The sequence below is a fragment of the Corythoichthys intestinalis genome, chromosome 16, assembly GCF_030265065.1.
Source record: "Corythoichthys intestinalis isolate RoL2023-P3 chromosome 16, ASM3026506v1, whole genome shotgun sequence".
NCBI classification, from domain to species: domain Eukaryota; kingdom Metazoa; phylum Chordata; class Actinopteri; order Syngnathiformes; family Syngnathidae; genus Corythoichthys; species Corythoichthys intestinalis.
Genome location: NC_080410.1, coordinates 45,360,975 through 45,385,147, shown reverse-complemented (window position 1 = coordinate 45,385,147; position 24,173 = coordinate 45,360,975). Strand labels below are relative to the sequence as shown.

At 40.5% G+C, this 24,173-nt stretch overlaps 1 protein-coding gene across 1 annotated transcript in view; it reads right to left on the bottom strand.

Moving 5' to 3' along the window:
* aatka (apoptosis-associated tyrosine kinase a) overlaps positions 1-24,173 on the bottom strand; it is a 75,797-nt gene that overhangs the window by 31,533 nt on the left and 20,091 nt on the right. Inside the window, exon 2 of the mRNA XM_057817133.1 lies at positions 7,098-7,231. Coding sequence (XP_057673116.1) covers positions 7,098-7,231 — 134 coding nt within the window. The remainder of the gene's footprint in view (positions 1-7,097; positions 7,232-24,173) is intronic.

Sequence of the window (24,173 nt, the reverse complement as noted above, 5' to 3'; positions counted from 1 at the left end):
TGTTTCTCGAAACAAAAAACTTGAAGGAAAAAATAAGAAGAATGGATCAACTTGCGTTGACGTTTAACGCCAGTAAGGTGAAGCCATTCACATTTCATATGCAGTAAACATTTTGTTGGGGGGGCATGGTCCTTCAGAGGACAAGGAGGTAAGCCATTTTGATATTTTTTACTTATTTTTTAGCGTGGCGTTTTGCCGTGCTGCTTCTGTCTGACAATGAATGACCTAAAAAAAAAAAAAAAAAAAAATGGTATCTGACTTCCACTGTTGTTACCTTTTCTGTTGTTAACAAACAACTTGAGTAAGGGGGAAGTGTAAATTAATTATAAAATTAAGATTTGTTATTAATGAAAAATTAAAAGTGTTTGTTGGCTGTCACTGAGTAGCATTTGCGATCGCTACACAAAAATAGCAATGTAAATTGCCCCAAAGAATGGACATAAGACATAAGACAACCAGAGGATATAATATATAAGAAAGACAGGGCATAGGGTGGAAAAGGATACCCTGTTAAAACGGGAGAATGTCATTGTCAGTGGCGTAAGGCAATGCACACAAGAAATAGGTATCGATAAAAACGCTAACTCTGGATCACACTGAAGCCATCTCGTTAAATGAACATTTGTATGATCTTCCACATCTTTACCAGTGAATTTGGCACCAGGGACATCATTTTAGAACAGACTTGGTAGGTTTAGCTGAGTAAACATCTCGTTCATACAGTGGGGCAAATAAGTATCTAGTCAACCACTAATTGTGCAAGTTCTCCCACTTGAAAATATTACAGAGGCCTGTAATTGTCAACATGGGTAAACCTCAACCATGAGAGACAGAATGTGGGGGGGAAAAAAACAGAAAATCGCATTGTTTGATTTTTAAAGAATTTATTTGCAAATCATGGTGGAAAATAAGTATTTTGTCAATACCAAAAGTTCAACTCAATACTTTGTTATGTACCATTTGTTGGCAGTAACGGAGGCCAAACTTTTTCTGTAACTCTTCACAAGCTTTTCACACACTGTTGCTGGTATTTTGGCCCATTCCTCCATGCAGATCTCCTCTAGAGCAGTGATGTTTTGGGGCTGTCGTTGGGCAACACAGACTTTCAACTCCCTCCACAGATTTTCTATGGGGTTGAGATCTGGAGACTGGCTAGGCCACTCTAGGACCTTGAAATGCTTCTTACGAAGCCACTCCTTTGTTGCCCCGGCTGTGTGTTTGGGATCATTGTCATGCTGAAAGACCCAGCCACGTCTCATCTTCAATGCCCTTGCTGACAGAAGGAGATTTTCACTCAAAATCTCTCGATACATGACCGCATTCATTCTTTCCTTTACATAAATCAGTCGTCCTGGTCCCTTTGCAGAAAAAACAGCCCCAAAGCATGATGTTTCCACCCCTATGCTTCACAGTGGGTATGGTGTTCTTCGGATGCAATTCAGTATTCTTTCTCCTCCAAACACGAGAACCTGTGTTTCTACCAAAAAGTTGTATTTTGGTTTCATCTGACCATAACACATTCTCCCAGTCCTCTTCTGGATCATCCAAATACTCTCTAGCGAACCGCAGACGGGCCTGGACGTGTACTTTCTTCAGCAGGAGGACACGTCTGGCAGTGCAGGATTTGAGTCCCTGGCGGTGCATTGTGTTACTGATAGTAGCCTTTGTTACTGTGGTTCCAGCTCTCTGTAGGTCATTCACTAGGTCCCCGGTGTGGTTCTGGGATTTTTGCTCACCGTTCTTGTTATCATTTTGACGCCACGGAGTGAGATCTTGCATGAAGCCCCAGATCGAGGGAGATTATCAGTGGTCTTGTATGTTTTCCATTTTCTAGTAATTGCTCCCACTGTTGATTTCTTTACACCAAGCGTTTTATCTATAGCAGATTCAGTCTTCCCAGCCTGGTGCAGGTCCACAATTTTGTCTCTGGTGTCCCTCGACAGCTCTTTGGTCTTGGCCATAGTGGAATTTGGAGTGTGACTGACTGAATTTGTGGACAGGTGTCTTTTATACCGATAATGAGTTAAAACAGGTGCCATTAATACAGGTAACGAGTGGAGCCTCGTTAGACCTCGTTAGAAGAAGTTAGACCTCTCTGACAGCCAGAAATCTTGCTTGTTTGTAGGTGACCAAATACTTTTTTCCAACTCTAATTTGGAAATAAATTCTTTAAAAATCAAACAATGTGATTTTCGTTTTTTTTTTTTTTTTCACATTCTGTCTCTCACGGTTGAAGTTTACCCATGTTGACAATTACAGGACTCTCTAACATTTTCAAGTAGGAGAACTTGCACAATTGGTGGTTGACGAAATACTCATTTGCCCCACTGTACACTATTTCCATTCATTTACGGTTAGGGACAAACGGGCGGTTGACCCGCCTAGCAACAATTGCTAACGTCATGAATACTAATGAGCATAGTGACGTGTTGCTTGCGGTTTGCTATTGAAAACTGCAATGTAAATTAAATTAACAGCACTGTACGCCCAGCAGAGGGGGTAAAAGTGACCATTTCTATGCTATTTAATTATCTGCGGAACAGCTGCAATTCCCAAATTTCTCCAATTACAGCCAGAAACGGCTGAGCTGCACTTAAAGTAGTTTTGAAGATGACCTCTCAATGCAGCAACTTTTCACGAATTAATAAGGACTCAGTGGAATGAAACTTCTCAACGGTGGAGGAGGAAAGAAACACAGTTCAAATGTGATATTTGCGTCTTTGCATAGCAATGAGTTTTGTTTCTCAGTCCTCCGAACCATCTGCCACTCTCCGGCGGGCATGATGGTGAGAGCTGGGGCACCTGGCTGTGAGTCAGTCAGCCTCGCTCACAGGCCCCAGGGGAGCCTTTCTTTTAGAAGAGCTCTTAATTCTCAGGCCCGCGTTAGAGAGGTATGCCGAGTACTTTTGGACTGGTATCCCAGTCACGCTGCTTGTGGAACACTGTCGACCATTATGTATCCTCAAACTAGAAACATTTTCATTTTGCATACAAGGAGCATTCTTGTACTTACAGGACTGTCTCAGATAATTAGAATATTGTGATAAAGTTCTTTACTTTCTGTAATGCAATTAAAAAAACAAAAATGTCATACATTCTGGATTCATTACACATCAACTGAACTATTTCAAGCCTTTTATTATTTGAATATTGCTGATTTTGGCTTACAGCTTAAGAAACCTCAAAAATCCTATATCAAAAAATTAGAATACTTCCTCAGACCAAGTAAAAAAATAATTTTATAACAGCAAAACTAGATCAAACATTTGAAAATGTCCATTGATGCACTCAGTACTTGGTTGGGAATCCTTTTGCACGGATTACTGCATCAATCCGGCGTGGCATGGAGGCAATCAGCCTGTGGCATTGCTGAGGTGTTATTGATGCCCAGGATGCTTCGATAGCGGCCTTCAGCTCATTTGCATTTGTAGGTCTGGTGTCTTTCATCTTCTTCTTAACTATACCCCACAAATTCTCGATGGGGTTCAGGTCAGGGGAATTAGCAGGCCAATCAAGGACAGTGATGCCATGGTCAGTGCACCAGTTACTGGTGGTTTTGGCACTGTGGGCAGGTGCCAGATCATGCTGGAAAATGAAATCCTCATCTCCATAGAGCTTTTCAGCAGATGGAAGCATGTAGTGCTCTAAAATCTCTTGGTACACAGTTGCATTTACTCTGGACTTGATGAAACACAGTGGACCAACACCAGCAGCTGACATGGCTCCCCAAACCATTGCTGACTGTGGGAACTTCACACTGGATTTCAAGCAACTTGGATTTTGCTCCTCTCCAGCCTTTCTCCAGACTCTGGCGCCTTGACTTCCAAATGAAATGCAAAACTTGCTTTCGTCTGAAAAGAGGACTTTGGACCACTCTGCAACTGTCCAGTGCTTCTTCTCCATAGCCCAAGTCAGACGCTTCTTCCGTTGTCTTGAGTTCAGAAGTGGCTTGACCATGGGAATACGGCTATTGTAGCCCATTTCCCGGACACGTCTGTGAACTGTGGCTTTTGATACCTGGACTCCAGCTTCAGCCCACTGTCTTTGAAGCTCCCCCAAATTCTGGAAGCGGCTCTTCTTCACAATTTTGTTAAGGCTGCGGTCATCTCTCTTGGTTGTGCAGCGTTTCCGGCCACATTTTTCCCTTCCAACAGACTTTTTGTGGATATGCTTTGAAACTGCACTCTGTGAACAGCCTGCTCTTTGAGAAATTTCTTTTTGTGTCTTACCCTCCTGATGGAGGGTATCAATGATGGTCCTCTGGACAGCAGTCAGATCAGCAGTCTTCCCCATACTTGTGATTTAGTTTACTGAACCAAGCTGAGTGTTTTTAAGGCTCAGGAAACCCTCGCAGGTGTTTCGAGTTAATTAGATGATTCAGGTGATTAGTTGAATAGCCTACTTGTATACTTTTTCATGATATTCTAATATTTTGAGATAGGATTTTTGAGTTTTCTTAAGCTGTAAGCCAAATTCAGCAATATTAAAATAATAAAAGGCTTGAAATAGTTCAGTTGATGTGTAATGAATCCAGAATGTATGACATTTTTGTTTTTTTAATTGCATTACAGAAAGTAAAGAACTTTATCACAATATTCTAATTATCTGAGACAGTCCGTAGTTTTCTGTACAACAATACAAATGAATTCTACCTACGCTTATGTGTCCCACACCAGAGCTCATACATTTACTGGGGTAATAATGAGTCATACTATTTAAGCTATTACTACTAATGTTTCTTTTTATTCCATCTAGACTGTTGCCAAAGGCAATTTTCCATGTTGTTGAACACAGAATGATTCTTTTCTTAGCTTTTATGATTTGTTTTTGTTTGTTTATCAATGACATTAGTCTCTGTGGGCCAATAAAGGATTAACTTTGTATTTTTTTCGAATGTAATTTAACCCTTTATCGAGCAAGTGACTATTTTTGTTCATTAAAAATAGAGCTGTCCCGATTATTCGACATAGTCAACGTCATCGATGACATAAATGCGTCGACGAGCACAACATCCCGTCGACGGTTAATGAAGGGTTTACAAAATATATGTGTAGAAAGTTAAGAATGGCGGACGCTCAGTATGCAAGCGGGGAAAGCAGCACAAAGCCAAAAAAATAGCCAAACTATTGTGTCCTGTCTCTTCAATGCCAAGCTTGCATACCATGCTGCATGTCGGTCGTGAATGATTCAGATTCAGAACACCTAAAGCGCCGTCACCCAGTTGTAATTTTGGAAGACGACAGGAGACAATAAGCTGGCAGATCGTAAGTCGATCTAACTAACTAACGACATTTTTTATTGAAGTTGCTAAGCCTTTCGCGATATGCAATAAGTCCATTTATTGCACAGTAAATTAACATGAGGGCGGTAATTTTCACGGCTGCGTTTTATCGACGCATGCGTGCATGCATACATTTGCGCATGTGTGTACACGTGCGTGTTGATGGCATGAGACTCCAGTTCCTTTCACAGATGTTTATCGGTCATCAACAAACAGTAGAATTAAAGTTTAGACATCCAAAATAAGGAAACACATCTATATTAAACATTGTAAACGTTAGCATTGCTACATTGAGGCTAATGGGGAAAAAAAGAACACTTTAGCCTGCTATAAAACATTGGCAGTCTTCTCCAAAATGCAAACTTGCGGTTAAAAGGTGACACTTCAAACATGAAAAATCGCTGGTTAACAGCAAGAAAAAATGGGAGGAAAAAATCTATTACTGACAGCACATGCGATGACAAAAAGTGCACTTTTTTTGCGGAGTGGAAAGCTTAGGGTTAGCAGTTTAGCGAAGGTACTTCCGTTGAACATTTCAAAATAAAAGCATGTCATGTTCCACATATGAATAACGAATTTCTGGAGTTAAGCTCACATACTTCAGATTCTACACTAAGAATAGCTTTAAAATGACACCTTCATGAAAAATCTGATTGGCAATGAATAATTATTATGATTAATATAATACTATTATATATAGTACTGTACTATAATATTAATGCTAGATATTTTTTTTTCAAGAATTGTTTTGAATCATGTTGGAAAGGCGAAGTCACTGTTCTGAATCTGTTTACATGCCATTCGTTTGCACAAGTTATTCTATCAGCATTTGACGTTGTTGTTTATTTGTAATTTATTATTGTAATTTACGTGTTTATTTGTACTTTAATAAAGAATTTAAGTGTTCCGCAATGTTTTTGTGAATTAATAATTAAACCTTATTTGCTATATTAGTAAAAAAAAAAACAAAAAAACATTATTAGATTAGTCGACTAATCGTTAAAAAACTCTAACTAATTGGGGGAGAAATAGTCGTTTGGGACAGCCCTAATTAAAAATGTTACCTCATTAGGACCTATCGTCCAGTGTGTCCGACATGACCCAAAATGTAATATCCACACTAGTGGCGCAACAAATGTGAACAGGGCCCGAGTGCAGTAAGTAAAAAGGGCCCCCCCGAAGTGAATGTCCAGTAGGTGGGGCTCCTGGGAGATGATTATTTGCAGGCCCCTCCACACTTTCGCGAGCCTTACAAGATGATCTGATGTGTGGGGCAGGGGTGGTGCAAATGGAAAATTTTCTGCAAGCAACAAATAGTCGAGCACGGGGCGTGGGGTGAATTAGGCTAGGTTCAGACCACAGATCTTAAATCACAAATCAAAATTTTTTCGTGTTTTTCCAACTCGAGTGAGGCATTAATTTGACGGTCAGAACATGACTAGTTGCATAGAAGTGGACTAATTCAAATCCGATCTGGGTCACTTTCGTATGTGGTTTAAATCCGATCTGGGCCACATTTTTCGAGAGTGTTGTGGCAGACTGAACTGTCAAGTCTTTCAAATCGGAATTCATGCAACAATTACGTCAGCAAAGAGTGAACGCGGCAGGCAGGACGGCAGCGATGTAGCTTTGCATTAGCCTTAGTGCCTAGCTTGAACTCGGCTTTTACGCAGTAGGCAGGCTTGACTACAGTCATAAAAAAATAAAATGAAGAAAAGGTTAAGGCTGATAATGCTCGGTTATCTTTCAGTGCGCCAAATGAGAAATATATCAGTATTGCTTCTTGGTGCTCCACTTTTCATTGTGTGAGGCTCACCTTGAAGCCGATGTCGCCCTTCTTGCAGCACAGGCAGGCCAGCATGAGGAAGACGAAGGCGAAGAGGCCGGAAAAGGAGACCACCACAACGGCAAGTGACGAAGGCCACGACAGCTCACTCAGCGGAGCGCCATCTGCACAAGAGTGAACGGAAGCGACACCAAGGTAATTGTTGTCAAAGACTGTTAATGGCTACAAAAAGCGTCTCACTGTAAGTTATTTCAGCCAAAGGGGGTAACGCTAGCTATTAGGTGGTAGGGTGTCCTAACTTTTTCCTCAGTTAGAATATGCATTTTTGTTGATATATTTTGTTTATTGAGAAAACAATGTTAAATTTTGTTGTTTATCTGCAATTAAATCACTTTCTTATCCAGAGTGTCAAGTTAAAAAATAGACCCTTAGGTAGACATTTGTAAAATTACCCAAAAATAAGGAGAGAAGACACTCAGTTTTCATGGCCAAGGAGAGCAAAGAGGGACTAGACAGAGGAATGCTACATTACGCTGTATAGTCACCAAAATTGATCTAAGGAAAAAACCCTCTTTGCTCTTTTTATTAGGGGTTATTCCTAACACAGAAGGGTGCCGCCCTGAAGGGAGGGGGAAAGCAAGCTGGAGACACCCATGTGATTTTGGTTGGCTTTGTGTGAGCATGTAGGTGGAACTAACTAAATACACGTGTGTAAGCAAAGGCACATGTAAAAAATGGTCAGAATGACCCAGAGACTTCAGTTATTGCAACGCTGCGGCCATGGAAGATGTCCTCGAATGGAAAATTGTCCTCGAAGGTCTAGACGAAAGTCCAGACGCCAGGTGCTGAAGATGTCCCGGAAGGTCTAGTTACGCAATGATGGCCATGAAGCAAGGCAGTTGTCATCCCGACCCTCTTTACTCTTTGTTGTAACACTAAAATATTATACTACAACCTAGTATAGCAAGCAATAGTCATTTACTGGTTATATCAATAAGAAAAAAATATGGCAATATGTGTTATGTATGGGAAAACCCATTGGCAGTGTATCAAATACTTGTTCTCCCCCACTGTATGAGCACAAGCAAATATTAAATCAATCAAGCAAATATTCAATCAATCAACCCTCGATAATTACCTCAATACAGAAATAAAGAAAAACTAGATCAGACATTCATACAGTGCCTTGCAAAAGTATTCAGCCCCCTTGAATCTTGCAACCTTTCGCCACATTTCAGGCTTCGAACATAAAGATATGACCTTTAATTTTTTTGTCAAGAATCAACAACAAGTGGGACACAATCGTGAAGTGGAACAAAATTTATTGGATAATTTAAACTTTTTTAACAAATAAAAAACTGAAAAGTGGGGCGTGCAATATTATTCGGCCCCTTTACTTTCAGTGCAGCAAACTCACTCTAGAAGTTCAGTGAGGATCTCTGAATGATCCAATGTTGTCCTAAATGACCGATGATGATAAATAGAATCCACCTGTGTGTAATCAAGTCTCCGTATAAATGCACCTGCTCTGTGATAGTCTCAGGGTTCTGTTTAAAGTGCAGAGAGCATTATGAAAACCAAGGAACACACCAGGCAGGTCCGAGATACTGTTGTGGAGAAGTTTAAAGCCGGAGTTGGATACAAAAAGATTTCCCAAGCTTTAAACATCTCAAGGAGCACTGTGCAAGCCATCATATTGAAATGGAAGGAGCATCAGACCACTGCAAATCTACCAAGACCCGGCCGTCCTTCCAAACTTTCTTCTCAAACAAGGAGAAAACTGATCAGAGATGCAGCCAAGAGGCCCATGATCACTCTGGATGAACTGCAGAGATCTACAGCTGAGGTGGGAGAGTCTGTCCATAGGACAACAATCAGTCGTACGCTGCACAAATCTGGCCTTTATGGAAGAGTGGCAAGAAGAAAGCCATTTCTCAAAGATATCCATAAAAAGTCTCGTTTAAAGTTTGCCACAAGCCACCTGGGAGACACACCAAACATGTGGAAGAAGGTCCTCTGGTCAGATGAAACCAAAATTGAACTTTTTGGCCACAATGCAAAACGATATGTTTGGCGTAAAAGCAACACAGCTCATCACCCTGAACACACCATCCCAACTGTCAAACATGGTGTTGGCAGCATCATGGCTTTGGGCCTGCTTTTCTTCAGCAGGGACAGGGAAGATGGTTAAAATTGACGGGAAGATGGATGCAGCCAAATACAGGAACATTCTGGAAGAAAACCTGTTGGTATCTGCACAAGACCTGAGACTGGGACGGAGATTTATCTTCCAACAGGACAATGATCCAAAACATAAAGCCAAATCTACAATGGAATGGTTCAAAAATAAACGTATCCAGGTGTTAGAATGGCCAAGTCAAAGTCCAGACCTGAATCCAATCGAGAATCTGTGGAAAGAGCTGAAGACTGCTGTTCACAAACACTCTCCATCCAACCTCACTGAGCTCGAGCTGTTTTGCAAGGAAGAATGGGCAAGAATGTCAGTCTCTCGATGTGCAAAACTGATAGAAACATACCCCAAGCGACTTGCAGCTGTAATTGGAGCAAAAGGTGACGCTACAAAGTATTAACGCAAGGGGGCCGAATAATATTGCACGCCCCACTTTTCAGTTTTTTATTTGTAAAAAAAGTTTAAATTATCCAATAGATTTTGTTCCACTTCACGATTGTGTCCCACTTGTTGTTGATTCTTGACAAAAAATTAAAATTTTATATCTTTATGTTTGAAGCCTGAAATGTGGCGAAAGGTTGCAAGGTTCAAGGGGGCCGAATACTTTTGCAAGGCACTGTTTCTTAATAAAGAACTGAATATTAAATGGGGTGTCCTAATTTTTACACATGACTGGAGCTCTGTATCGGATTTTTGGAGTTGGACAACATCAGGATATCTATCGGTTATCGGTTAAAAAGTCATTATCGGACAACTGTAGTCAAAAGTTTCCGTTTTTTTCATTTACGTCACGCGGTCAGCTCTTTAGCATTACAGGAGAAAAAAGTGTCAATTGCTGTCGAATTTGGTTGGATCATCATCTAAATCTAAAGAATAAACAAGTGGCGCAATCAATGAATCCATTATTATGGCTAACCCTAGTTAAAAGCTCTCAATGTCTCCCCATTGACACACGTCAAACAAAAGCCTTTTGAGGTCATTACAAGAGCAGTCAGCAGCGTCTAGTGTTAGCAGCACTCCATTTCATTAGGAAGGAAGCCCTCTGGAGATACATAGAACCGTATCGATTCTGCTCAGACAGTTAATGCTTACGAATGAGTTAGTGGCTCATTACGTTCAATGGATTTGCACCATATCGCCTCTAGGATGCAAGGAGCCGTGTGAAGAAACATCCAACCGCCATTTTTTTTTTAAAGATTGTCTTTATCAAGGGTGTGTAAATTACCGCCCGCTGCCCACTTTTTACAAGCCTGCAGAAAATAATAATTGAATATGGCCAGCGAAAGAAGCTTCAGTTCAGCCTGCATTCTGTTGCAGCTTTAACACAAGATGGCGCTAGTCACTGAAACAGTGCCTCTCCATTAGCTCAGGGGTCAAAACCTGGCAACATGTTTAAGGCAGAAAACACTCAGGTGGCTTGAAGTTCTGCTCTGAGACCCCCAATTTGGCCAAATTTCAAATTGTCCTATATGCATGTGTGATACATCATTGGAAAGCTTAAAATCTGTATTTTCTGAGGGAAGAAAAATTTTGAACAGGAGGACATTTAATTTTTTTTTTTTTTTTTTAAACAGCGAAACCCTATCTGGAGAGCTGGAGAGCATGAAAGAGCAAGATTAAAAACGTCATGACTTTGACGAAATATTATCGCGTACTTACCTTGTTTCGAACCAAAAACTCCAAGTAGCATGTATCACTGAGTGTCAAGACACAGCTGTGAATGGCCACAGCTGGATTTTTGGGGGGATTTTATGCATAAGTGGATTTTAAGGGGCGGCCAGGCCCCCCCTGTTGGCCGAAAAATGTCATAGCATGTAATTGACTTTCCAATATATGATTTTAAAATAATAAATTTTCCAGTAAAATATTGTCTATAAAAGTTTTAAAGCAATAAAATAACAAAAATGAATAAAATGATCAAAACATTTTTTACAATGGGTCAAAATTATTTTTCGAACAGACCCTATGACGATTGTAATGATATGAGCAAATTGTATTTGCATGTTCGATTATTAATGTCTGCTCGTCACAGCACACGGAAGTCAGAGATACGCAGCGAGCTCAAGACAGCTGATAAAAAGCCCGCCAGTGGACAGTTCATGTTGATGTGGGTCAGGGGTGAAAGTGGGCCAGGACGGTCAGGAACGCAGTTCCGGAATAAGATTCAGGGCCGGAACGCGGTTCCGGTATAAGATTCAGGGCCTGAAAACTGTTCTGGTATACGATGCGTTGATTCCGAAAATATGACAGCAACTGTCAAAACGCTATGTAAAAAAAAATATATATATACAAGGCTGCCACACACGCATATAATCTCCAAGAACAAAACAATCTACCAACATCAGATTTACAGACAAAAGTGTTAACAACAAGAATAATGAAGTGCTTGTGTAGCGTAATCCGTTTCCACTGATATTTATTAATTTTATTCCACAGATGACATGGAGGGTTCCCCAGCTGCTGCAGTTATCGGAGTCTGACGATGACGAGTCACGTCAATGTGCAGTGTTGTCAGTAACGTGTTACTACTGTAATCTGATTACTTTCTTTCAGTGACGAGCAATCTAACGCGTTAGTTTTTCCAAGCCAGTAATCTGATTAAAGTTAGTTTCCTCAGTAACTGCTCGTTACTATTTTGTTTTAGCCTCATACTGTATGTAGAATGAAGAATACTGTAGTCATGTCCGAAGAGCATTTGAATAGAAAATACCGCATTTGAGTTTGGGAGTGACATCACATCTCACGTTTTCTCATCGGAAAAAAACGGGCCACGTGCAGTACCATGCTGTATGCGCGCCGTCTGCCACATAGCCTGGCTACCTATCAGGATGCTAACAGTAAAGGAGCCGGAGAGATACAACAAACGGCTGCATTTGCTCACTGGAGATCCAGCCATTACTTCACATATCCGTCCAGTAAAGATGACAAAAATATCTCCTTGCGTTGCAAACTCTGCGCTGGCTCAGATGGACTGTTGACCGCTATATACTCGACATCCAATTCAACAAGGAAGCACTTGGAATTACAGCACAACGCGTCGCGAAAAAAACTCAAAACAAGACGACAGGTAATGAGACAGCCAGCAACAAGCCTTTATAATATGTGTAATTATGTACATTTTAGAGTTTGTAATCGTAGAACTTCAAGTCTCTCCGTCTATCTTCTCTGTTACTGCAACCAACCGCCACACACGCCTTCACCATTTTGATTATTAATGTTAACGAGCAGAAAAACACGCCGTAATAGGAGGCATGTACGTAGCGGTAATGTGTAAACACGACGACCTGACACACAATATGGCGGCTCCAGTTCACCAATTGGATGACGCGCTGGGACACCGGGTGCACCAATAAGAACCTCGCGTTGATGTGTCAATCACGGTGACGCCGCCAGACCCCGGTGACGCTACAATATTCTGACAGAATAGCCAACGACGTCATGCATTAAGAGAGACAATAGCTAATGAATATGCTCACTCCCCACCCTGTGGTCTGGGGTGTGAATTGCAACCCGTCAAAATGACGGACGGACTTCAGTTTTTTCCGTCACCGTTTTAAAAAACCGGTCAACGACGGAAAATATTCGGTTAAAGTGACCCCTGATATATAGATATATATATCAGGGCTGTCAAAATTATCGCGTTAACGTGCGGTAATTAATTTTTTCAATTAATCACGTTAAAATATTTGACGCAATTAACACACATGTCCCGCTCAGACAGTATTCTGCCTTTTGGTAAGTTTTACAGCAAGGCTTTTTGTGCTGTCTAACAGCGCACCCTTGTGGTCGCTTTGCGACATGGTTTATTGTTTTCTTGCCAGTTCAATACGGCTGCACGACGTCTCGGGCTGACGCCTACGTTGTAATGTTGTGCTTATATGATCCTTGGACAAGATTTGTCCGTAAGTATGGTTGTTGTAAAGAATGTACATATTATGTTAGTAAGCGAAATGTTATATTTTTTGTATGAGACGCTTTTTGTTTATGTTTAGTGAACCTGTATAGCGTGCTAAGCTAACGTTGTTGCTAATGCAATACTTGTGTACTTTTTTTTGTAGTTTTACGACGGTCTAAAGAGGACAATGGTTTGAGGCTATTTTATTAATAAATCAGATGAAAAAGGAAGAAGAATTATTAAGGCGTCGTTCACTAGCTGTCTAGCTTTGGAAAAAGTAGACGCTTCGGAGTGAGGACAGCATAGACAGATTTAAATGACAGTAGAGTGAAATGCCCACTACAGTCCTTATGTACCGTATGTTGAATGTATATATCCATCTTGTGTCTTATCTTTCCATTCCAACAATTTATTTTACAGAATATATATATAATTTACAGAAAAAATATGTCATATTTTATAGACGGTTTGAATTGCGATTAATTGCGATTAATTACGATTAATTAATTTTTAAGCTGTAATTAACTCGATTAAAAATTTTAATCGTTTGACAGCCCTAATAAAAACAGAGACTGAGAGCTGTTGAGGAATAAGGATATCGACTTTGTGTTCATCTAAACAGGCTCAAGTTTCACACTGAGTAAGTATACATGCTGAGAAATTATTTTATAATTAAATATATGGTACAGAAAATAATTTTGGAACATTTTTGGTTTGCGGTGTGCCGCGAGATTTTTTCCTATGTAAAAACGTGCCGTGAGTCAAAAAAGGTTGAAAAACACTGCATGAGGTAAATTGAAACTGATTGTCTTCAATGTCGTCGTCACTATGTCTTAAATTGATCGAAGGCCCTTGAATCGAATTGTAGCGGAATATCAAATCATTTTTGGAAGAATCGATGATATTATTGATATTATACTCTCATGAAATATTTGCCACCCTCAAAAAGTTCCAGCCCTCCTCTTACTACGCCGTGAATATTTTTCTAGATCCGCCCCTGCAGACAACAGTATACATTTGATTACTTATTTTTTTACATTTTAGGGGAAGCTGGGTTTCCCTTGTAGTCTCGGAGCAATTGCATCTGGTCTGATCCATTTGGACTCCCAAATGGATTTGGACATCTATTGTCGTCAATGGGACTGAAAGGGTCAGTGAAGCAAGATCTGATGTATTGTTGCAAAATCTGCTTCCGAGCCACTTTAGGTAGTACTGTGCTGTGTGTGTGTGGGCACTGAGCCACAACACGTTGCCATGGTAACAATCTTCCCGGACGGGCTGAGGGGTGGATGAATATTAGTTTGATTGGCTTTTGTGGAGCAGTTGAACGCTCGGCTTAGCCTTTCCCCCCCTCCGTTCCCCAAGCTCATGTGCATGATGTGTGTGTGTGTGTGTCCACTGACTGCTGGACCAGCCACTCCATTGACTCGACAACGTTAGCTCCATTTAGAGTGGACTGCGCCTAGATTGGGATGGCGTGGAAAAACGTCATGGCTTCCGGCGAGTCTTTCACCATCATTACTTTTAATATCTCAATTCAAGCATTAGCTGTAATACAAAGAGAGCTCATTTTTGTAGCCGTCCAGTGTTTCAAGGGTGTGCTTAGAAACCGCACCCACGTGCTGTTTTTCACTGGCGGCAATTTAACACGGGAGCCATTAAATTTCACGACGGGAATAATTGACTACCCCGGAATGAATGGGAAAGGAGAGAAGCCCTTAATGAGTTTGGAAATTCTTGCGGAAGGATGTCAAGTGTGGAAATTCTGATCAAAGAGAGGGTTTTTCCCTTTCCTGAGTGTATTTTATATTTCATTCAGAATGAATGTATTAGCTTGAAACTATCATCCTTTAAGAGATTGATTTTGGAGCAGTTTAGTGGTCATGAGCTGCATTTTATTCTGAATTCTGCCCAGCAACAAGTTACCACACAGATGCAACCACCAATTTGAATTTTATAAGGAAAATACAAGAGTGGAATGTGCCACAGTATAGAGTAGGGGTGGAAACCTTTGAGTACCTGAAGATACGATCTACCTACTGCAAGCAAAGTAGACCAAACTTCGGCACCGGTCATACAGGGACTGAACAGCCCTTTCCAGGGGGCTCGGTACCTCGTACTCCTGAAGCATCAACCACGGGACTCCCCAAGGGACACAGTCAAATGCCCTCTCCAAATCCACTAAACATATGTAGACCGGTTGGGCAAACTCCCATGCATCCTCGAGGACCCTGCCGAGGGTGTAGAGCTGGTCCACTGTTTCACGGGACGAAAACCATGCTGCTCTTCCTGAATCTGAGATTCGACTTCCCGACGGACCCTCCTCCCCGGCACTCCTGAATAGACTTTACCAGGGAGGCTGAGGAGTGTGATCCCTCTATTATTGGAAGCATAGGTGAAGCTTGACTTTTGGGGCGGGGAAGGGGGGGGGGGTGTCAACATTTTGATGACCCCAAAACGCAGTGTCAGCAATAAAATAAACGTATAATTACAAATGACCCGATCGATCTGGTCCGATCACGTCATTTTCAAAGTATCGGAATTGGCAAAAAAATATCGGACATGCCTTTTTTATATATATGTATATATACATATATATATATATATATATATATATATTTCAATCAACTCGTTTTCTAATTGTATTTAATGTTACAGACATAAAATGTTACACTCATCCAGAGTCTTTAGTTTAGGCTTAAGGTAGGGTTATCAAGGTTATCCCAATATCGGTGGTAATTAATTTTTTTTTTAATGCATCACGTTAAAATATTTAATGCAATTAATGCATGCACTGCACGACCCACTCACGCATTGTCGCGCTCAATCTGTAATGGTGCTGTTTTACCTATATAGAGAGCTAAAAGGCAGCGTAAAATGAGTAGAGTGAATTTTAGCAGCCTTTGAAGCCTTTTTTTAATTGGCTAAAGCCTTACAATCCCTCTCCCTACGATTAGAAATATCGTGGCAAGCAATGTGGTGAAGCAAGGTAGTAATTGATCTTTTTCTTAACACCCTATGTTATTTCCCAACGCAGAGAAGAGAACACAGTCATGGTTCCACTTCCCATCATGCATTTGGGCTTGGCTACAGTATCATTTACTGAAAGCTCAACAAATACACTAGATGGCAATATTTAGTCACATTTGTCCTTTAAGAATTACAAGTCTTTCTATCCGTGGATCCCTCTCACAGAAAGAATGTTAATAATGTAAATGCCATCTTGAGGATTTATTGTCATAATAAACAAATACAGTACTCATGTACTGTATGTTTTTTTTTTTTTTTTTTTTTTTTTTTTTTTTTTTTTTTTAAACTTTGTTTATTGAAGCAATATAGTACAAGCAAATGAGGTAACAACATTCGAGCATTTTTTTCCCCCCATTGAACCTTAAAAAAAAAAAAAAAAAAAAAAAAAAACAACAACAGAAAAAACCCTCACCCAACCAATACCCATAGCACATATCCTCAAAAAGCAATATATTGTTAATATAGTTATTTCCCTTTAAATGGGAAAAGAGCACAGACCAAGAAACGGGAGAAAAAAAAAAACATATATAAATATATATACACCTTTATATTGGTGTAATTTTTCAGGCATAGTTCAAGAATCCACACAGAGATGGCAATTTGTGCTTCTGACATATGCAAAAAACGGGTTCCAAGCGTTCTCAAAGGACGCAACTGATCCACAGAGTGTCAGTCTTATCCTTTCCAATTTGAGAAAAAAAAACATCTCCTTGATCCAATATGATTGCGTAGGTGGAACTGAAGATTTCCACCTCAAAAGAATTAGCCTTCTGGCCAGCAAGGTTGCGAATGCTATGAGGTCCCCCTTCTGAGGAGGTAGACCATATGCAGAAGGAACCACACCAAACAAAGCAGTCAAGGCATTTGGAGCAATATCTATCTCTGTAATCTTTGATAGAGCAGTAAAAATATCAGACCAATATGAAGTTAAAGACGTACAAAACCAGAACATGTGTGCATAATCGGCTGAGGCCTGCTTACAGCGATCACACGTGGAGGAGACTGTATGAAATATTTTAGCTAGCTTAGCTTTGGTATAGTGAGCTCTGTGTAGAATCCTACACTGAGTGAAACTGTGTCTGGCGCAGATTGAAGATTTGTGTGTCCTACATAAAATTTTCCTCCAGACCTCTTCAGATATACTCATTCCCAAATTTGATTCCCAGACTGCCTTAAGGGCATTTACAGTACTATCTGAGCTGATTTTATAAATATTAGAATAAACCGTAGTTATTGCACCCTTTGACGATAATAAGGGTTTTAAAAAGATATCTAAGGCAGAGGCAGCAGGGAGTGTTGGGAAACTTGGCCAAATAGAGCGAGCATAACTGCGAATTTGGAGATACCTGAAAAAATGACAATTGGGCAATGAAAACTTTTCAGCTAGCTGTTGAAAGGAGGCAAAAGTTGAGTTCAGATATAAATCCTCAAATGTTTCTAAACCCAGCCTAGACCATATTGTGAATGTGTTATCCAATAGAGAAGGGGGGAATGTACTGTATGTTGAATGTATATATTCGTCCGAGTTTTATTCATTTTTTTCTTAATGCATTGCCAAAATGTATATGATCGGGAAAAATTATCGGGAATGATTGGAATTGAATCGGGAGCAAAAAAAAGCAATCGGATCGGGAAATATCGGGGTCAGCAGATATGCATATGATTAGAACACATCTTCCGGTCCCGCTTCTTAAAAAGGGGGACCACTACTCCGTTCTGCCAAAACAGAGGCACTGTCCCCGATGTCCACGCGAAATTGTAGAGGGGTGTCAGCCACGACAGCCCCACAACATCCAGAGCCTTTAGGAACCCCGGACGGATCTCATCCAACATCCAGAGCCTTTAGGAACCCCGGACGGATCTCATCCACCCCCAGGGCCCTGCCACCGAGGAGCTCAGTGGCTGCCTATGCCAGACAATGAGTTCATTTTGGGGCATTTCATGTCATTTCCTGTTGGTTTTCCTATCACTTTCTGTACAGTTCGGGTCATTTATGGGTCACTTCCAGTTGATTTTGTGGCATTTACGGATCACTTCCTGCTGATTTTGAGTTACTGAAAAGAAAGTGACCCCGGGAATCTCCCCAAATATATTGGAAGTGGCTCAAAAGTGACTTGTAAATGCCCTAAAATTAACATGAAGTGACCTATAAATGCATGCAAAAACAGGAAGACTGGGTGTGAATGCTCTGTTTCACTGCCATTGACCATTCGACCCTCCCAGTCAAAATGGATTGGACTTCTAGCCTGCTAATGAGCGAGCACAGACACTATTCTAGTGGAAGATTTTGGGGGCAGCCTGTTTTCATCAAAAAACGGTGACACCTTTTTAAAATGATGTATCGATTATTGGCTGGACCATATCGATAACATTTTGGAATAGATAGTATATCACAATTACGATATATTGTCGTACCCATAGAGAATTTTAACACCATAACGTTAACATTTTACATAAAATATGAATAGTTTTTTGAGGGGGAGTGGGGGGAGTATCATAATTCTTGTTGTATATGTAATTGTCTTCATAATATTGCAATCACAAACGTCAAGTTTATTGTGATTTGACTCTTTCAGTTCAGAAAAACATTGTTATTGTACTAGTTCCTAAAAAAATACTTGCATTAATGCTAAACATTCACTTCCAAACATTCCACTTTTTTTTACGAAAAAGTCATCCTTGCACCATACATTTTTTTTTCTTGCATTTTTTAAAAATCATAATAATGAATTTAGAAAAAATCCCACGATAAATACTAAATACTATGCCTGTTACAATAGTTTTTTTTTTTTTCCTTTGTGCCACTTTCCATCCTATTTTTTTCCCTCCGTATGCTATTAATAGGACTCAGAGAATGCTCCTTTTAAGTACTTCTTTAGTTGTTCTGTCTCCTTTCTTTTGTATAAGTGTTCATTTTAGCTTCCTCCGTTAATAATTCACTTGCAAACGCCCCTTTAACCGACTCCATAATCAGAAAAAAGCTCTGTCTGTGCCCCAAACATAATCAGAGTAAAAAGAACTCCGTCAAAGCTGTATTCATTGATATCAGAAGCCTTCGGGGAAAAAGCTTAAAAATTAATTAACGTATTGGCCCGAATATAAGACGGCCCTGATTATAAGACACCCCCCTCTTTTTTCAAGACTCAAGTTTGAAAAAAAGACTTTTTGAACACCAAATTAATTTTTATACAGAAAATAATTAAAGTACATCTGAAACAAATGATTATAACAATATATTTGAAAGGAAAAAGCATGTTATTTTGCCTCATTCAAATCTTAATATCTGATCATTTAAATATGTAAACTAAAGTGCAATCACATTCGTAAATGAATGGCTTCTGGTTTTTGAAATGTAAATAAACCAATCTATTGTGATAAAACAACAAAATTGCAATAACTGCATTAACAATCAAAGTGAGGTCTAACTGTAACTGTAGTCTTGAAACAAATCTGAAATAGGAAAAACATTGCAATAAAATAATGCAAACTGGTTAAACTTGAGAGAAGCTGAGATCTGTCATGCCAGAACATTACGCCTCACAAACATCCTCTGCCAATGATATCTGGCGCCATCTAGCGTCGTGAATGGGTATAATGTCTAGCCCTGAATATAAGACGACCCACACTTTTTCAATGCTTACTTCTTATTTCAGTGCAAAAAACACCGTCTTATATTCGGTCCAATACGGTACATCAGAAAATCCTTAAAAGTTTTTGAACAGTGGCTATCATGGTGGCGGATGCTGGTCTTTCAATGAGTGGAAGCTCAAAGCGAGGGCTGCTCTGTAGGGAAAGAAATTAGCGTGCCAGAAGTCAAGTCTCCAAACACAAGCAGCTACAATTAAAAAGGCAATTGTCGCTGGGTTGATTATGAAAGTCTCAAGTTCAACTTAAACAACGGAATGAAAATTGAAAAATTCCTTGTGGCTGTTAAAAAGACAAGACCACTGATTCGTTCATTTCGCTTCAATCAAAAAGTAATTCGGCCTCGACAGATAATCCAAACATCATGCCAAGAAGCCAGCGTCCGGGTCGACCGATACCCGCCCACTGCCCATAGACCCCTAGAGTCGAACAGGGTCCGATGGGTGGGATAAACCCAGAATGTAGCCAATGACTCGTATCGTTTCACTGTCGTGTAACAATGTACTCTGAACTCTGGAGATGCACCAGCGTCCACATTGTTTAAAGGACTGTGAATGAATGAATGAAAAGCAAGACGCATCGTAACAAGTGATAAGACGCTAATTCTGAACATAATTTGAGCGCGCTGTAGTGCATATTTAGTCAATGTACACACAACAGTATACATACACTGCTGGCCAAAAGTATTGGCACAATAATGCTCAATGTCTCCCAGAACATGATTGCAATTACAAATCCCTCGTACTAGTAATGTCTTCATTTATTTTGCTCGCTATGAAAAAAACACAAAAGAGAATGACATTTTTTAAAATCATTATCCTTTTTTACAAACTCCAAAAATACGCCCGACAAAAGTATTAGCACCCTTTGAAAAATCATGTGATGTTTCTCTAATTTGTGTAATTAACAGCACCTGTTACTTACCTGCAATGTTGGGCACGTTACTTTAAAAAAGTAATTAGTTATAGTTACTCACTACTTCTTCCAAAAAGTAACTGAGTTAGTAACTGAATTACTCTATAGTAAAATTAACTTGTTACCAGGGAAAGTAACTATTTCCGTTACTTTAAAAAGAAGTTGTTGCATGTCAAATAATTTGAAATTTTCTGAGCAGTATTCGAGTCAGTTGAATAGAGAAGAACAGACAGGTAACTGTGTTATAGAACCTTGTAATATTTATTGCACCTCACCAGCAACAGATTTATCCTACACTTGAAATGCAACAAAAATAAACAATAAGATTTTTCGCCACTACCTTTGTGGTAGCGCGTGTAGTCGACCAACTTGAAATAGTGTTTATATCTCCACCTCATGAAAGACAAATTTTTCTCTGAATGCTCTGCTATCATATCCCTCTGCATCTGTTTTGCGTGTGTGTGTTTGCCGCACGCGCTGTTCCGGTTTGTGTGTGAAAACACCGTCTCTGATTGGCTTACCATGACACATGACTCTAACCCTCAGCCAATCACAATCACTTCCATCCAGGGGGTGCATTCAGGTAGCCTCGTCCCCCTACTCCTCCCGTCACCCTCAAAGCGTCTGCCGTCCTCGAGACAGTGGGGGATGGGAAAGAGGCTAGCATTCAGGTGTAGCAAACACAGAAACGTTAGCAAGCTTTGGAAAGCATTGTCTAATTGAATGAGCAGGGACAAACAGCCTGGAGTTATAAGAAGTACGTGCGCTATTCTCGAACCTGAACGCACCCCAAGTCTTGGATGACAAATAAACAGAGAAGAGTAGACTTTCTACGGCTGGTAGTTTCTTCAATTTATTCAGAGTAAGTAACGTACCGCTTTTGACAGTCAGTAACGGTAACGGCGGAAAAAAAACGTTTGTTAGATTACCCCGTTACTGAAAACAATAACGCCGTTATCTAACAGCGTTATTTATAACGCCGTTATTCCCAACACTGCTTACCTGCGGCACAGTTAAAATGAATTAAAGCTGACTCAACCTCTGTCCTGTGTCCTTGTGTGGATCACATTGAGCATGGAGAAAAGAAAAACGACCAAAGAACTGTCTGAGGACTTGAGAAGCAAAATTGTGAGGAAGCACGGGCAATCTCAAGGCTACAAATCCATCTCCAAAGACCTGATTGTTCCTGTGTCTACGGTGCGTAGTGTCATTAATAAGTGTAAAGCCCATGGCACTCTGGCTAACCTCACTAGATGAGGACGGAAAAGACAAATTAACGAGATTTCAACGAAAGATTGTGCGGATGGTGGATAAAAAACCTCGACTAACATCCGAACAAGTTCAAGCTTTCCTGCAGTCTGAGGGTACAACGGTGCCAACCCGTACTATCCGTTGGCGTCTGAATGAAAAGGGACGCTATGGTAGGATACCCAGGAAGACCCCACTTATGACCCAGAGACATGAAAAAGCCAGGCTGGAGTATACCAAAACTTACCTGAGAAAGCCAAAAACGTTTTGGAAGAATGTTCTCTGGACAGATGAGACAAAAGTAGAGCTTTTTGGGAAAAGGCATCAACATAGAGTTTACAGGAAAAAAAACAAGCATTCAAAGAAAACTCTGTCCCCACAGTCAAACATGCCAGAGGTTCCCTGATGTTTTGGGGTTGCAGTGCTCCTTCTAGCACTGGACTGCTTGAACGTGTGCATGGCAAGGTTTTTTTTTTTTTTTGCCCATTTTGGAGTTTTGTATAAAATGATAATGATTTTTTTTCATTGTATTTCGTGTTTTTTTTATTGCAAGCAAAATAAATGAAGATATTACTACCAAATCATTTGTAATTGCAATTATTTTCTGGGAGAAATTGAGCATTTTCTGACAGAATTGCAGGGGTGCCGATACTTTTGGCTAGCACTGTATGGTTACTTATTTTTTTGACATTTTGGGGGAAGCTAAGCTTCCCTTGCTTCGAGCAATCGCCACTGCTTTATAGCCCCTGCATATCAATAGAGGTTGCTATTTTACCTTTTCAAAAAGCAAAAATAAATGACTAAGTCCACACATTTCCGAAGCTGAGCAAGGATGCAGTCGAGCACATATATTGTAATTATTATTTTTATTTTCTTAATGAATCCCGACTGTGACATGACCCAGTGAGGCGGGCCCTGTTGCCATGCAACAAGCACCATCAATGCACGTCCAGTTAACCAATGTCACCCAAAAGATAGATAAGGTTGGCTTGTTGTTTGTTTGGGTCAACATGAGGATGACAAGAAAATGCAGTAATACAGAAAGAGTGCTGACAAAGCAGAAAAAGGCCCCAAATGTCCCTGAGTGTGCGTTTCCATTGAGGGCAGTGCTGCAGGGGCAAAACAGTCCCCTCCATCTGCCTCTTTTCCAGCAACAATGTTACTCAAAATTAGCTAAGTCTTCCCTTTGCTCATTTGAGCATCCTTTGGGCCCAAATAAAAGTTCACATTTTTATTTATATGTGACTCATTATTACTGATAGAAAAGGAATAAAGTTTTGGGGGGAGGAGGAGGTTGTTACTGAACAATATTCTGACTTGATATTAAAGTGCCTATGACAGCAAAAAGCATGATTATTTCATATTTCCTGCGGTGTCTTATGCTCCTGAATGAGATGGACCGCTTGGATGTTTGTGGCAGCGAGCGATCTATATATTCAATTTTTTGAATACTTCCTGTATTGAGGAGGAATGCGAACGTGATGTCACCCAGGTCTGCATCTCACATAGCATGCAGATGGACAGAGGATTCATCTGATTTGGTGGATTAATTTGTTTATTTTTCGCATCACGCCAGCCAAATGTGCTGCAGGGTTTTGTTGCTGCACCAGGAAGAGGCTTATGAGCCTTTGTGGGTTTTAAAAAGTTACCCTTCACCCCGAGATTGGCCAAAACAAGTCTGACAATTTCGGGACCATTGGACTTACGAGGAAGTGAGTAAACAATGCCCAGCAATAGACCACTATACTTGGGTTGGGCTCGGGCAGCTATGCGCTCCTCCAACGTTGGCCGGTTTGTCCGGCAGTTCTCCAGCTGCTTCCCCGGCAAACGAGCTCTCCTGCCCGCGTCAGGCTAACAACGAGCTGTAACTTGCTCGCCGCCAGGGGGGTTGCCAATCAGTGAAGACAATCGACAACCCCGCCGCCGTGTGAGATAATCCGGGGTGGTTTTGTGTGATTTTTTTGATTCAAAAGGCGAGAATAAGACTTTTAAACGCCGCTCCGTTCGGGTTAGCATGTCGGCGAGCTGTCACACCTCCTGGTCTTTTCATGCTCGCCAGGGCAGGGAAATGACAAAAGCCGGACTAACTCCGGTGGCATAAAATATCGTTCGGGAAGTGCAAGAAGTGGACCGTTTTGACCATTACGGTGTAATTATACCATGTCGTACTGAATAAATGCAT